Source organism: Pteronotus mesoamericanus, unplaced genomic scaffold (assembly GCF_021234165.1).
Source record: "Pteronotus mesoamericanus isolate MK-2021 breed Mesoamerican mustached bat unplaced genomic scaffold, CSHL_Meso_final contig_657, whole genome shotgun sequence".
Lineage (NCBI taxonomy): Eukaryota > Metazoa > Chordata > Mammalia > Chiroptera > Mormoopidae > Pteronotus > Pteronotus mesoamericanus.
The window spans coordinates 12,917,242-12,931,121 of NW_026555229.1; the positions used below are offsets into that span (position 1 = coordinate 12,917,242).

The 13,880-nt window shown below is 47.6% G+C and overlaps 1 protein-coding gene across 8 annotated transcripts in view; it reads right to left on the reverse strand.

The window, feature by feature from the left end:
• Positions 1-6,419: 6,419 nt before the first annotated feature.
• The window catches only part of GPAM (glycerol-3-phosphate acyltransferase, mitochondrial), a 57,195-nt gene continuing 49,734 nt past the window's right edge, over positions 6,420-13,880 (reverse strand). For all 8 annotated transcript variants that reach the window (XM_054581513.1, XM_054581509.1, XM_054581512.1 and 5 more), the window contains 4 exons: positions 13,709-13,849; positions 12,226-12,415; positions 10,990-11,048; positions 6,420-10,288 (listed from right to left, as the gene is read on the reverse strand). In XM_054581513.1, coding sequence (XP_054437488.1) covers positions 10,172-10,288; positions 10,990-11,048; positions 12,226-12,415; positions 13,709-13,849 — 507 coding nt within the window. In that variant the 3' untranslated portion in view covers positions 6,420-10,171. The remainder of the gene's footprint in view (positions 10,289-10,989; positions 11,049-12,225; positions 12,416-13,708; positions 13,850-13,880) is intronic.

Consider the following 13,880-nt stretch of genomic DNA (forward strand, 5'->3'; position numbering starts at 1 on the left):
TCACCCCATTCTGCACGGCAAGCCCCACTGTAGGACTCCTGAAACCATTAGCACCCCGTTTTGCAGAGAAGTACGCAGAGGAGCCATAAAAGGGAGGAAGTGGGACCAATCGGAGCTCACTGTTCCGGTAATAACAGTGGGGCCGACTCAGCGTAGAGCCACAAGGCACGGAACAGAGCAGAGAAGAGCTGATGGAAGAAGAGCGATGGCCGGCTGTGACCCCACCACACTGCGCCACCACTGCCAGCTTCCCACAGTGCTCCTAGGCCGGCAGGTGGCAGGCAGCGAGGGGGCCTGCTTCAGTCCCATTGTGATGGTACGACAGTATCAAATCCTTATGCATGTTTTGCCAAAGGGAGGCCACCCCGGGAAATGCATTTCAGGGACACTTAGCTTCATCAAGCTCAGTCCCTGCCCTCAGGGAGTTCTGAGCCCATCAATCACATCTCAAATCAATTGTCCAGGCCACACTGCCCCTCCTGTGCCCACACAGAGCTGGCTGCTCTTCACCTCCCTGTGCCGTTGAAGTTGGCATTCGGTGTGACTCTGGACCACATCCCTTTGTGATAAAGAGGAGACATGCCCATCAATCTCCAGAATATACCCAAGCCCACCCCCCTCCCTACCTTTGCCCCGGACACGACTGGTTCTCTCTGCACTGCAGTTTCCTTTCCTGCCCTCCCCCAAGGCCGCTGTTCACAGAGCAGCCACAGCACCCTTTAAGGAGCTGACCCTAGAAGGTTTCCCTCCCACGGCTTCCTGCTTGTGCCCTGGCGCCCTCTAGGATCAGCTGCGGGACCTGAGCCTTTTTCCAGCTTCTCTACGGTCCAGCAGGAGAAGAGACTGTCTGTCCCTTCTGGTCTGTCTGTCTGCAGGAACGACCACACTTCCTGGCCCCCTTCAGGAAGCTGGCTCGTCCTCCGCCTTTGGGTTCTTAGCTGAAATCAACTTGCTGGGAGAAAACTGCCCCAGCCCGCACCCCACAGTCTCGCACCCGCAGCCCCCACTGCTGTCAGACGCTGCACCCATCACAGCCACTGTACACTCCCACCTGCTCCCAAGGCCCATCTCACCACCTAGAACGTCAGCTGCCAGAGAGACAGGATGTCAGCTCTTCCTTGTGCCTCCAGTACCTGGCTGCATACAGTAGGCACTCAATGAATACCACAATGAGTGAATGGAAAGGTCCATGGAATGAGAGTTCCGAAGAAGGAACAATCACTTCCAGGTGACAAACTGCAGAAGTAAAGGCACAGAGGAGGGAAGGAGGCTGTGTCTGAGGAGCCCCAAGTCGTCGGGTTTGACGGTGGTGAATAGTGATGGCACAGAAAGCACAGGTCATCTTGGAGGGCTCAGGACTAGAAGGCAGAGGGGGCTGGGGGACCTGAGAGGAGCTCACCTCGTCATCCCAGGGAGAGGGACAGAGGAACCAGCCCTGGACCAGCACAAGGCGATGGGCAGAGGCAAGTCCACAGAAGTGAGACCAAAGCAGAGTCTGCCTCAAGCCTTGTCACTCATATCTCTGTTCCAGAGGGAGAGCAGACAGGAAACAGAGACTGGGAAGGCAGGGGACCTGGGGCTCCACGGCTGCCCCTTAATTCCCATTATCACCACTCCTCTCTCTTCCCTTCCCTTCCCTTCCCTCCCCTTGGAGGATCCATCCTGAGGTCTCCTGTGTCCGCGAGAAGCCCTATTGTTAAGGAGCATCCCCAGGCCTTCCCAGGAAGCACACTTTAGTTCCCAGGTCTGGGGCGGTGGCCAAACTTTTTAATCAGCCCTAAGTCCAGGAGCCCTAGATGGAGTTCTGGCGCCACCTCGTGGACAAAGCTGGAATGTGTGGCGTGGCCACACCCTGCGTCCTGGGGCAGGTGGGGCCAGATGCAAGCAAATTCACCCTGAAATTTCAGGACCTCAGGAAGGCTGAGGAGGCGGGGGAAGCACAAAGCACTCGTGCTGAACGCTGCTGCCCTCTTCTCCAAAGTGACATCTCTCAGGGAGTTCAGAAACCCTGGCCAAGGGAGGGAGTGGGCAGGCAGAGGCAAACAAAGCACAGGGTCCTGCCAAAACGTCTCTGTTACGGAAAAGACACAGACTCGTAACAGAACTAACATTTAGAAAGCACTGACAGTGTTCCAGGCTTGGTGCTAAGTGTTTCGTAGACATTTATGACTTCACTGTATCCCCTGATATGCAGAAGCAGTTAATCAAGAAACAGAGCTGGAGAGTACAGAGCTGGTACTTGAACCCAGGCGGCCTCAGCCAGGTTTTAGGCACTGGACCACAAAGCAATAAGCACCTCAGCTGCAGTCACATCACAAAGACAGTCAACCCAAAAGACCCCAGTCTCTGGCGCAGGACCCTGCCTGTCCAAACTCTAGTCCGTTGGCAGTTTGGGCCTCTGTATCCTACAAAAGCCATGAAAATGAACTCACCCCTGACTTCCAGGGCACGGCCTTCTTTTCATCCTCCCGAAGCCCCAGCCCCATCCATCGCCCTCCACGGCAGCTGGACTGGCTCCCCCCCCTGCAGCAGCTGTGCCCTCTTTGTCCCGGTGGGGCAGGTTTAACTCTCGAGGCAGACAAGTGGGTCCTGGGAGGTGGGCCTTAAATAACGGGGTAATCGGAAAGCCCCACTGCCTAAGGTTTCCGCCCCCTCTTATTTCTCCCTCCACCTTCACCCCTACCCCACTCCCAAATGTGGTGACCGTGGGGACTTACCACAGCCAGATCCTGAGCTCCAAACACTCTGGAAGAAGCTCAAGGTCGAGGAATCCCCAGGGTCCCGTGGAAAGTGCAGGGGTTTGGGGGCCAAGCTGGTCATGCTTCCCTTAAGAAACTTGAGGTGCTTCCCAAGACTTTCCCATGGTGCACCCTCACCTGTAACCCGGGGCGTGCTGGCTGCCCTGCACGGCTGTTAGTTCACGCTCAATATCTGTTACTTTATTCTCCCCTCAAAAAACACACGGCCCACCTGCAGACTCAAATGGGTTTTTTGGTCCATTTTAAACAAAGACATGCATTTAAAAATGTTGCTCTCTACTTTAAAAACTATAAACAGAACTGTGCAAGCCCAATATTTCCATGACCCCATGACCCTTGGCCTTTGTGCATGGGGAGAAGGGGGCAAGGGAAACTGTAGCAAACTACGGGGCCCACGCCCTTTGGAATGACCTCTGTTGGTTACCAACCCATTGTTCCATGTAAAATGCAGGCCTGGTTTTAACAAAAGCTAGAATTTTAGTACAATTGTAGATTTTAGAAAGATCTTCTGACATCTTTAGGGTTGACTTCATTTCTATGATGATTCAAAGTTACCAAACAAACAAGGCAGGCCTGTGGTCTGAAGTAAGCCCACAGCTCACCAGTGTGCACGGGTGAGAAACCGGCAGACGAAAGGTGCAGGAACCTCCTGGGTCCCACAGAGCCTACGGCAAGCGCCCTGCCCAAAAAACTCAGCACCATGACCGGAGTCTGTCTTTACAATTAGAAAATAAATTTTGCTTTCAAAGCACCACCCACGGGCTCAGTTGGGTTTCCCAACACTCCAGTGATGCACATGGGGTTCTTTTTTATGTTTTTGTCCCAGTCTACAAATGGGAGAAATCAAGACTTAAACCCAAAGTCATATAACCAGGTACTAACTCTAATTTGCAGACTTTATAAATCTCATGTTACTAAAGACCTTTCCAGGCACTTACATTTAATAACAAAGCATCTCATCCTTTAAAGTTATTTCGTATCAGCCCTGGCTGGATGTCCAGTGGGTTACAGTGTCATCCCCATATGACAAGGTTGTGGGTTCGATCCCTGGTTAGGGTACATGCAAGAATCAACCAATGAATGCCTAACTCTATACGCACAACTGCATCCCAGGTCTGAGCATGTCTAGCACATTGTTTTGCTGGAGCCAATTAACTTCCTTCTAGTGGCACCACATTATGTCATTTTCCAGGTTCCACAGAGAAGACACAGATCATCCCTACTTCACTGGACAGGAGCTTGACATCATGCTTATATCTTCACATTCCATTTGGCTGGTGGTCATGGGACTGAAAGCCCAAATATGATGCTCCTGTTCTAGACTGTTACCAACTGAGTGTGTGAGCATGGGTGATTTTTCTCTTCTGTAAAGCTTGAGGGCTGAATTCTAAGTGACTGACTCTTAATGCTACTCTCAGAGCTAAACTTTCTGTCCTAATTAGGAAATAGCTTCTCTGCTGTCCCCCAGAATGTGCCAAGATTCAGGAAGCAGCAATTGGTTTATAAATATTTCTTTGCAAGTCAACCAGGCGATGGTTCAAGTTCTCAGGTGATAAACATGACGGTGTGCATGTGTGTGTGTGCACATACACACATATACACACACACACATACACAAATATATATATATAATCCAAACCTAGACTCTTTGGAGAGCTAAAGGGGGCTTTTTTAATATTTATAAAAGGACTATTGCAGGCAAAAATAAGGATCTAGGTGTAGGACCAGCCCCACTAATAGAGACCCTAGAAAGAAGCAAGGAGAAAGGTGTCTATACCTGCTCTTGCCTTACACAGCCATCTCATGTCCACTAAGTTCTATATCTTGGCTTGGTAAATTGAGGATTTTTGGCAGGTGTTTGAGGGCAGGTTCTTTTCCTTCTAATTTTCAACTAACCTGCAGAAGGACCTGCAGCAAGGTATTCTCCCAGAAGGCCAGAAACTGACTTTGTTCATTCGTTTATTCTAGTCATCTAAAGTCTGAAGTAGCATTTACACTAGTACAAGCCCACCGGCCGTAGCAATACTGGCTTGTTTTGACATACACTTTCCTTGATACGGGCAAGGCAGCGAGCTGGACATGAAAGGCTGACTTAGATGCCAGTTGTGTGGTTCAGCATCCCCCGGGGTCCTCCCCAGAGCCCGGCTTCAAGGCTTCATCCCTGCTTCGCTCAGATGAGCACAGTCAAGGCCAACCTTTCCCCAACACTGGGTTGCCTCTGGCTCCTGGGAGGAGCACCTTGAGCGAATCCTTTTGTTACCCTCTTTGTCCTGGCTCAGAAGACAGGAACTGGCAGCTGGCAGGATAGAAACGGCCCAGAGAAACAGTTGACATGATCCAGTTTGTTTTACCAGTATGCAAAAATTGGGGGTTTTCCTATTAAAAAAATACAAATTTCAGACAAAAATTTACTTTAAAAAAGAGGATCCAGCAACACCACCAGGACCGCCTGGTAAAGGACAGGAGACAAGGAAGAGAGGGAGAAGGACCAAGTCACGTGGGAACTAGATGGAGGCAAGAGGGCCGTGGGAACTGAAGGAGCGGGAGCAGCCTCTGGAGAGGCCAGGCCGTGGTCCTGACATCGCGGGTATGTGGGCAACAGCCAAGAGAATGCTTTTGTGCCTGTCACGGCGGAAAATTAGAATTTTACTAAGTATGTGTGTACAAGACAGACTCAAAGGGAAAGATAAAATTAGTGAGTACAGGACTAAACGTTAAGAGACTACGCTTCAGCCCTGGCCGGTGGGGCTGTTAGTTGGAGCGTTGTACTGCGAATCAAAAGATTGCGGGTTCAATTCCAGGTCAGTGCACATGCCTAGGTTCTGGGTTTAATCCCGGTCAGGGTGTGTATAGGTGGCAATCAATCAATGTTTCCCTCTCTCTTCCTTCCTTTCTCTCTGGAATCAGTTAATAAATACTTTTTTTTTATAAGAGGCATTAGGCTTTAAAATTCGTATTTACTTAGATTGGTTGTAAAAGTTACAATTTTGCTGTGGTAAGTGAAGGTCATATTTGGGGGCAGCAAGTGCTACTAAAGCTAAAGGAAGAAAGAATGCACCGAAGGGTGAGGGCACAGTCGTGGCAGCAGCACCCCAGAGGGAATGGCAGGGTTCAGGCGCGAAGTTCAGGTACAGAGGCCGGCAGAGGACAGATGGGGCGGTCTTGGGGTCGGGTTCCCCGCCACATCATGTGCCCAAAGGCCATGGAGGGCATCACCAGGCAGGTGCTAAGCACCCCTCGCAGAGGGCGCACTCTTGAGAGAAGGCGGCATTTGAGTGCTTTTTAAGGATCCACAGATAACAGTGCTTTTATACTTCCCTTACTTATAAGTAAACTAATATTTTTTGAGGTTATTATGAATTGGTAGGAAAAACCACACGTCAGTATATACTTTCGTAAACTGATTATATAAAAATATGACAGAAGCACCCAGTGTAAAGAAGTTTTACAGACACCCAAAGAATCTATCTGTGATGCGAATATTTACTAAGGAGAGCAATAGCTAAGATGTAGATATCTGCTTCTCAAAATGCTTGCTCGTATGTCAAGAGCTCTGAGACCACAATAAAATCATGCTCTGCAGGTTCTTACATAAATTTATGGAAGATTATTTCTTTTAAGCATTGTAATAAAATTCTATGTAAAGTCAAACAAGAACAATTGTTTGTGTAATGAATTCTGCAGGAAACTTTTATTAACAAATGCAAAACATCAAGAATATATTCATTTTTTTGGTTTATTAAAACAAAACTACAATTCTGTGCTTCTTACAATACATGAACAGGCATAAAAATCAATCAAGGTTCCCAAATAAGTATCGCTCACAAAATCATGCCATGTCATTTCACAGTAAAAGTAACCCTTTTCACACAATTTAATGTTTCTCTGTACAACAGGCAAATAGTTTAACACCTTCCATCAAGGCATTTCTGAGCTTTAGATATTTAGAAATAAAGTCAAAATGCAATCATTAGTTTGTATTAAACTCAAATGCCAGCTGCCAAGTCTCAAGTTCCTAAAAAGAGTGTTTTAAAAAACAGATGTACATTCCAAATTAAGTCTTATAAACTTCAGTAATAGGTCCTGTCACTGCTAAACAGTAGAACCATCTGTGAATAAAAATCTACTGTACATTCAATTGTGCAATATTTTTTTCTAAATTGGAATAAAAATCTTCATTATGTACCCCAGTTAATCTTTGTGTTAATTTTGCTACTTTTAGTGAAAAACCCAGGGTCACTGGTGGCTGACCTTTCCATCAAAGGAAAGAGCTCTGACCACCTGTATTACAGTTTTCGGTGCTTATTTTCTCTAGAGGAAGAAATACGGGGCCATCAAATGTTAACATTTGATTGTGCAAAATTCATGCAAATTCTGCCTCTGTGCCACCTGTTAGTTGTTTTGTACGCTTAAGAATTACCCAATCTAGTGTTTCCCAAAATGTTTCCCAAGGGAAACTAGTGAGAGGTTCACTGATGCCCTAGAGAGGGGAGAGGTCCTGGGGTGGCGCGTCTGGAAACGCTGGGTGAGCCAGGCTCAGTCCCCGCAGACCCTGAGCCCTGCCTGCGCTGAAGTGCACTGTGTGTGTCTAGGAAACGGGATCCACATCCAAATTTACGATACCAGTGATGCGTTCTCCCACAGAACACCAGGGACGTCACGCAGAGCGCCCACACTGCACAGAGAACTGTGGGAAATGCTTTTCCCCTCGAGGGGACAGCAAATTCCACGGCCGAGCTTACATTCATTGCAATTCCCAATGTAACCCTCAGGACTTCAAGAGACTTCATCGATCTGAGAAGGAAGGCTCGTGGTATTTCTCCTACTAGCTCTACGATTCCACATTAGCTCTTCCCCTCTGTTTTCCTTAAAGTTCAAGAGAGCAAAAAATTCCTTCCCCTCTTCTGAATTACTTAGGACATTCTCATTTTGAAAGAGTGCAGTCTCCTACTGTTTATTATTGGGGGTTTTTGTTTGTTTGTGTTTTTAACTTGACTCATAGTCTTTCCCTAGAAGGCATGCATTTCGGTCTCAGAGAAATGCAGAAGAGTAAACTGTAATACATTATTTACAAGCACCTAATTTGTTTAATCTTATGTGGAAGCCATTCGCTTTTGGAAAAAAATAAGAATAAATCTTTTAAGCAAAACTGCTGTCTGGAAGCCTTGCTGTGATGATGTATGTGTTCTCAGCAATGAGGCACTGAAGGATGAGTTGTGCTAACGTGAACTCAGGGGTCAGCTTGCCTGGATGAGCATAACTTTGGTTGGGATTTTTCTTCCTTAAAAAAGGTTTTCAAAGCACCAGTTAATTACAAAAAAGCATGCATATTTAGTCTCACAGTGAGTTAAGTGGCGAGGGAGCTAGGGAATCACATATTGCATTCCTCAAAGCATCTGATTGGGTTTCTAGAAAACAAACCAACCGCAAGGGGAAGCACAGCCAGAGAAGCCGCTGTTCCCTGCGCAGCCTGGCCAGGCAAGCGGCTCTCAGCGGAAGTCACAAGCAGGGCAGCAGTGTCCACGAGGAAGTCAGTCCCAACCTTGACATTCCAGGTAGCCAAGCGCCAGTCGGAGGACTCCTGGATCTTTACTTTAGAGGACGAATAAAAGAGACTAGTGCAATGTTTGCTGGCCTAGATAGGGAATACACAAGGGGATCGGTAGGGCCTCCCTGTGTATCCCCAAACACACAACTCCAGTTAGTGAAATAAAATGCTACAAGGGGAAGACCCCACTCCGCACTAGAGCCGCGACAACACTGACGATGGCTTAATGGTACATGAGCTCCTGTCAAGAAAGGATATATACCAGACGGGGCATCGGAGAGGAGTGGAAGGCCACCACAGCACTTATTATTGCTGAATTTCAAATGAGATTATTTCATACAAAGGGAAATGTCAATCAGTAGCTTTCTCTTTCCCCAAACACAAAGAATATTCATGAAATACGATTAGTGTTTAAAATACAAGCTTATGAAAATACAAACTTAATTCTCAGTACTTTTATATTAAATTCAAAGGCTAGGTACAATGTTCATTAGGAAAAGTTCCTCATTCCACAATACCACAGAGGGAAAGAACAACGAGCTGCTAGAAAACATTTTAGGATCACATGATCTTTAGGAAATCACCACAATTGCCACACTTAACTAACACTTACGCTCCCCGCTCACAAAAAGGCACCTACCTGTTATGAACAGACAAGCTTTCATAATGGCCTGCCACTGCATGGCAGTGGAGTTGAGGCATACAACCCATTTGGTTTTTAAAGAGCCATGACTTCTCCTCAAAGCTAAAGAGCCATAAATGCTTCCGACCGTGCCCCGGCCAGCAGGGCCGCCGCCAATGCTGCCCAGGGGTCAGCCTGCCCCCCTCACGCGGGTACCGGTCACCTGGCCCGGCTCTGGGCTCAGCCCATGTGTGTGCAGGAGAGCCCTGGGCCAGCGGCCCGCAGCTGGGGCACTTCCGCCCACAAAGGCTATCAGGCCGGGCTAATGGCGTTAGGCCGTTGCTACGTGGTTGGAGGATCTCCAGAAAAACGGCTGTACCTGTGAGAGGCAGGCACCAGCTGAGGGGTGAGAAAGGGAACAGACACGAAACAGAAGTCACTCCTAAATGCTTGATGGGCATTGAAAACTCAACGGTGCTTTTTTCTGTGAAATTTTTCCAAGTCAGTTTTCTGGCCAAGTTCACCTTGAATCTTGCCAGCCAATCTAGTACTTCCTGGTGTTAGATGTTTGAGCACATTATCTGTATCCCTGACCTAATCAAACGTTGTGTTTTCAAGTGATTCATAAAACACTTTCTAAACCAGACTGCGAAGGACACAGGGGCACCTGGGTGTGCTGTGCACCAGCCTGGTCTTTCCTGTTCTTTCGTAAAGCACTTCAGGATGACAGGTATTCCCATTTAAGACTCAAGTTCTATTGACAAAGATAAAACTGAGGGAAAAAAACAGTAAATGGGTGACTTAATTATTTTTAAAGGAAGATTAACAGTGAATCAGAAACTATCCCAGCGAATTCCCCGACACTATTAAGTACACTACACAAGATTCAGTTCTGAATACAGCTATGTGCTTTTGCCCTTCACAGTAATTAGTTCTTAACAGTTATGCTTAAAACATAAGTGTTTAATAAGCTCCAAAATCATTTTCTGAGATTTCATTCTGTAACCTACTGATTAGGAATTGCAAACAAAAGCAGGGGCCCTGCGCAGTGTCGCCTGCAGGCCACCGGGTCACCTCAGAGCCGGCGCGCCCGCAGGTCCGTGGAGGGAGAAGGCACTTGTCTTCCAGGAGGTCACACTAGGACAGGGCAGCCTGGCCACACGACAGCGCCCTCCGCTTCCCAGCCAGGGCCGGAGCCTAGGCTCGCCCACGCCCTTCACCTGCCAGAGGTGCCGGGGGCACCTACAGCACCACGAAGCTCAGGAGATACTCCAGGAGTTTCTGCCGGTTGCACTGAGGTAGAAAGGTGCTGCTGAGTTCTAAAACAGACACTCGCTTTTGCTTGGTCTCTTTGAAAACCTAGAGAGAAAGTTTAGATTAAATTAAATGCACACCCAAAAGGGGACATTTCTGTTACCCACCCTGACCTGTGTCCTAGACCACCCTCCCACCCACCAGAGGAGGAAGGCATATAAACCCGCATCATGGCTTTAAGGACAAGTACTGCATGTGTTTGTGAACATGGCGTGGGAGGTCACGGGTGCAGGTGCGGTGTTTTGTTTAGTGGGCAAAACACCAACCAGTGCAACCAGTGCATATACTCTACAACTCATGTTAAAATAGTCACATACAGTCCCTTACAAAGGCCACTGTTCCTCCATGCAACACACATGCCGCATAATACGTGAAAGTAGAGGACAGATGAGGACACTCCTAGCGATACTGGCAAATATCACAAAATAACTGAGAATCATATGGCATAATTAACATCCCCGCCAGGCGGTAGCAGCATCTCAAAACACACTGACACGTTACATATAAATGGTTTTGGATTGAAGGTGAAAAACCAGCAAAATTCTGGAACTTCCAGACAAATCTGTACTGATGGGCCTCACCTTCAACATGCCCCACCCCGTCCCCAGAAATGCCCTCATGATTAATCCAGCACAAACTGCTTCTCTGAAGGACAACACAGGAGGCTCAAGCAGGCTAGATCTAAATAGAAAGGGAACAGAAGTTAGCACAAGCTTTCACACTGTAAGAGTGGGGAAGACACTCACCCCAATATCCTTAAACACTTTTACAGCATTCTTCACAAGACAGTATGTGGCGCTCTCAGCTGTGGAGAAAGAATAAGACCTGTCAAATGTTTAGGCCCAGCAAATGCCTACCACCCACAGTAAGAAAGTGTGGAGGCTACAAAGAAAATGAGAGCAAGTGTGCAGGCCCAGGTCAGGCTTTGCGGCTGCTGCTGGCCACCTGTGAGGTCTCAAATGATTGCCGCGTCTTTAGACCTACTTTGTCATCTTTTAGGGGAAAAAAGAGAGAGAGATAAGGAGAGAAAAATAAGGAGAAAGAGGCAGGCAGGAAAGAAGGAAGGAAAAGGAAGGGAAGGATAAATACCTAAAACAGCCATCCTGCAGGGATTCGTGGGGCAAATGGGACATGAAGGAATCCTTTTAAAGTGCACAGATGATTCCTACAGCAGTAGGACCGGAAAGAGCACAGCGCAGAGGTCAGGAGAGCTCTAAGCCCAGGCTTGCCCGTTAACTAGCTATGTGACCTGGATAGTTTCCTCCTCCGTAAAGTGAAGTGACTCTATCTCTAGATAGAGATCCAGATCAGACCCATCTGTATCTGTAGTTAGAGCCCCATCTCTAGATATGGATCTCAATCAGACCTATATACGTCTTTAGATAGAAGTCTATCTCTAGATCCCTCTGTCTCTAAAGGTTACTGATTCAAAATAGTTCCAGTTCTAAACCATAAATGTATAAAATGCTACCCCCAAGCAAATCACACCTCTTATTCAATGGGCAATACCAAGTGCTGGCCAGGATGTGGAGCAACTGACCAGACACTGCTGGTAGAAGTGCAGACTGATCGCTACACCACTTGGGAAGCATTTATTAGGACCCACCACGCCCTCTGACCAGGTAATTCTGCATCTAGATATGCGCCCAACAGAATGCACACCTATGTTCACCCAAAGACATATTCAAACACGTGCAGAGGAACACTATTCATAGTAGTTCTGAACCGCAAACCACCCAAATACCCATCAACATCATAATAAATCAATAAAATGTGGCATTTATACAATGGCCTACTACAGAGCAACAAGAATAAACAAACAACTACATGCAACAACATGCAAGCATCTCACAAAAGATGGGACTGTGGAATGAGAGGTCAGGACAATTTTGTAATCCTTCCCCCCAATTTCCTACAATCAGCAGACTCCTGTAATCAAACAAGTCGTCGATTGAAAGAACCCAGACCAGTGGCATGCACACCATAGACGGCGACGTTTCTCTCCGCTCTGGTGATGAGGTATTTGTGCAGCTGCTGCAGGTACTCCGGCTCCGGGACCGAGCCACTGAAGTTGTGGACGAAGACGGCAGCGGAGCTGTAGGCCTCCAGCAGAGGGCCCAGGAGCCTCTGCAGGAAGGCGATGAACTGCTGGTGCTCCTTGGATTGGCTCACCTGGGCAAGGGCAAAGGTCCAGTCAGCAGAAGGCACAGATGAGACGACTCGCTGACAGAGGGACTTCTGGGGGTCCCAGCAGCTTGAGAACATGGTTCTCACTGTCGCTACCCAGAAACAGCCTGATGCTGTGTGTGCACAGAACCTCCGTCGCAAATGACTATTGGTTTTGAAATGCAGTCTTTTTCATAATCATTGACTTTTACAGTGCTTGAGGTCTGTGTTCATTGAGCATCTGGCTAGAACTTGTCATATTTAAATGACATACTTAATGACATACTGTCATCATTGAAAATAGCTGGTCCCAAGATAAGACTCTACAGGGCTGGGAGCCTGGCTCGACAGTCACTCAAAGGTACAAAAAGGTCACATGATAAGACCGCAAGATCATCTCAGCCCTTCCCAGTCCCCATTTCCTGCCACCCTCAGTTGTCCTTCAACCCACAGTCTAGCGGGGGAAGGGAAGTGGAGGTGTTTCAGGGAGGCTCTCGCTGTGCCCCCAAAACAGGAATATTCAGATAAGCTCCTCTTGTGTGTGCACACAAGGTCACTGCCCATCTTGAAACTAATAAAACCCAAATGGAAGAATCTTCTAAAAGGCATTTGGGATCTCCAGAAGCTGAACCTCCTGACTCTGCGTGTGTGTGTAAACCAGGGGTGTTTTCCCACTGCAGGCGTTCAGAAAAGGGGGGTCATGATTATTAACCTCTAAAATTACAAATTAGACAAAACTGATCTTTCTAAATCCGGGACAATCAAACTTAAAAACCTGAATATTTCTCTTGCGATAGGATTTGTATTAACTGAAGGTAAAGATCTGGATGCATAAAATTTTAGAAGGGATAGCAAGACTGAGAATGACCGAGAAAGAGCAGCCAGGCCCCTGACAGCTACTACGGACCTCGCTCCCACAGCTGGTATGGCACTGTCGTGCCTGGGCGAGGGGCGAACAGACACACCGCCGCCTGAGGAGCAAGAGCAGCTGTGCGCGCCGGTGTGCGCCTGTCCGCTCGGTGAGAGCATCATGACAGCTTCCACCAGGACATTCGCCTTCCTGAACTTTCACTCTTGTTTCCTCGGCCATTTAATTATACTCACAATTTAATGTATTAATTCAACTCAAACAGCTTGGGTGCCTTTATGTACTAAGTAGAAAGAACCACAGCTGTTCTCTAGGTGCTTTGGCTATGAACAAGTCACCAGAGTCCCAGTTTATTCAAATCTCATTAACTAGTGGCAACATGAGCCTCAACACATCAGTGTAATGTCCGCCAGAGTTTTTCACCAAAGTACCTTCAGGTAGCAATCTCGCTGCTCCTCACCAAAATCACTGTCTTCGTCTTCTTCACCGCTTCTCCAAGACAAACGTTCAGGAAGCTTCTTGTCCCACTGCTGCTCAGCAAGACCAGGGCTAATATCTTCCTGATCATCTTGCTATGCCAACGAGATGACCAGCCGTAAGCCA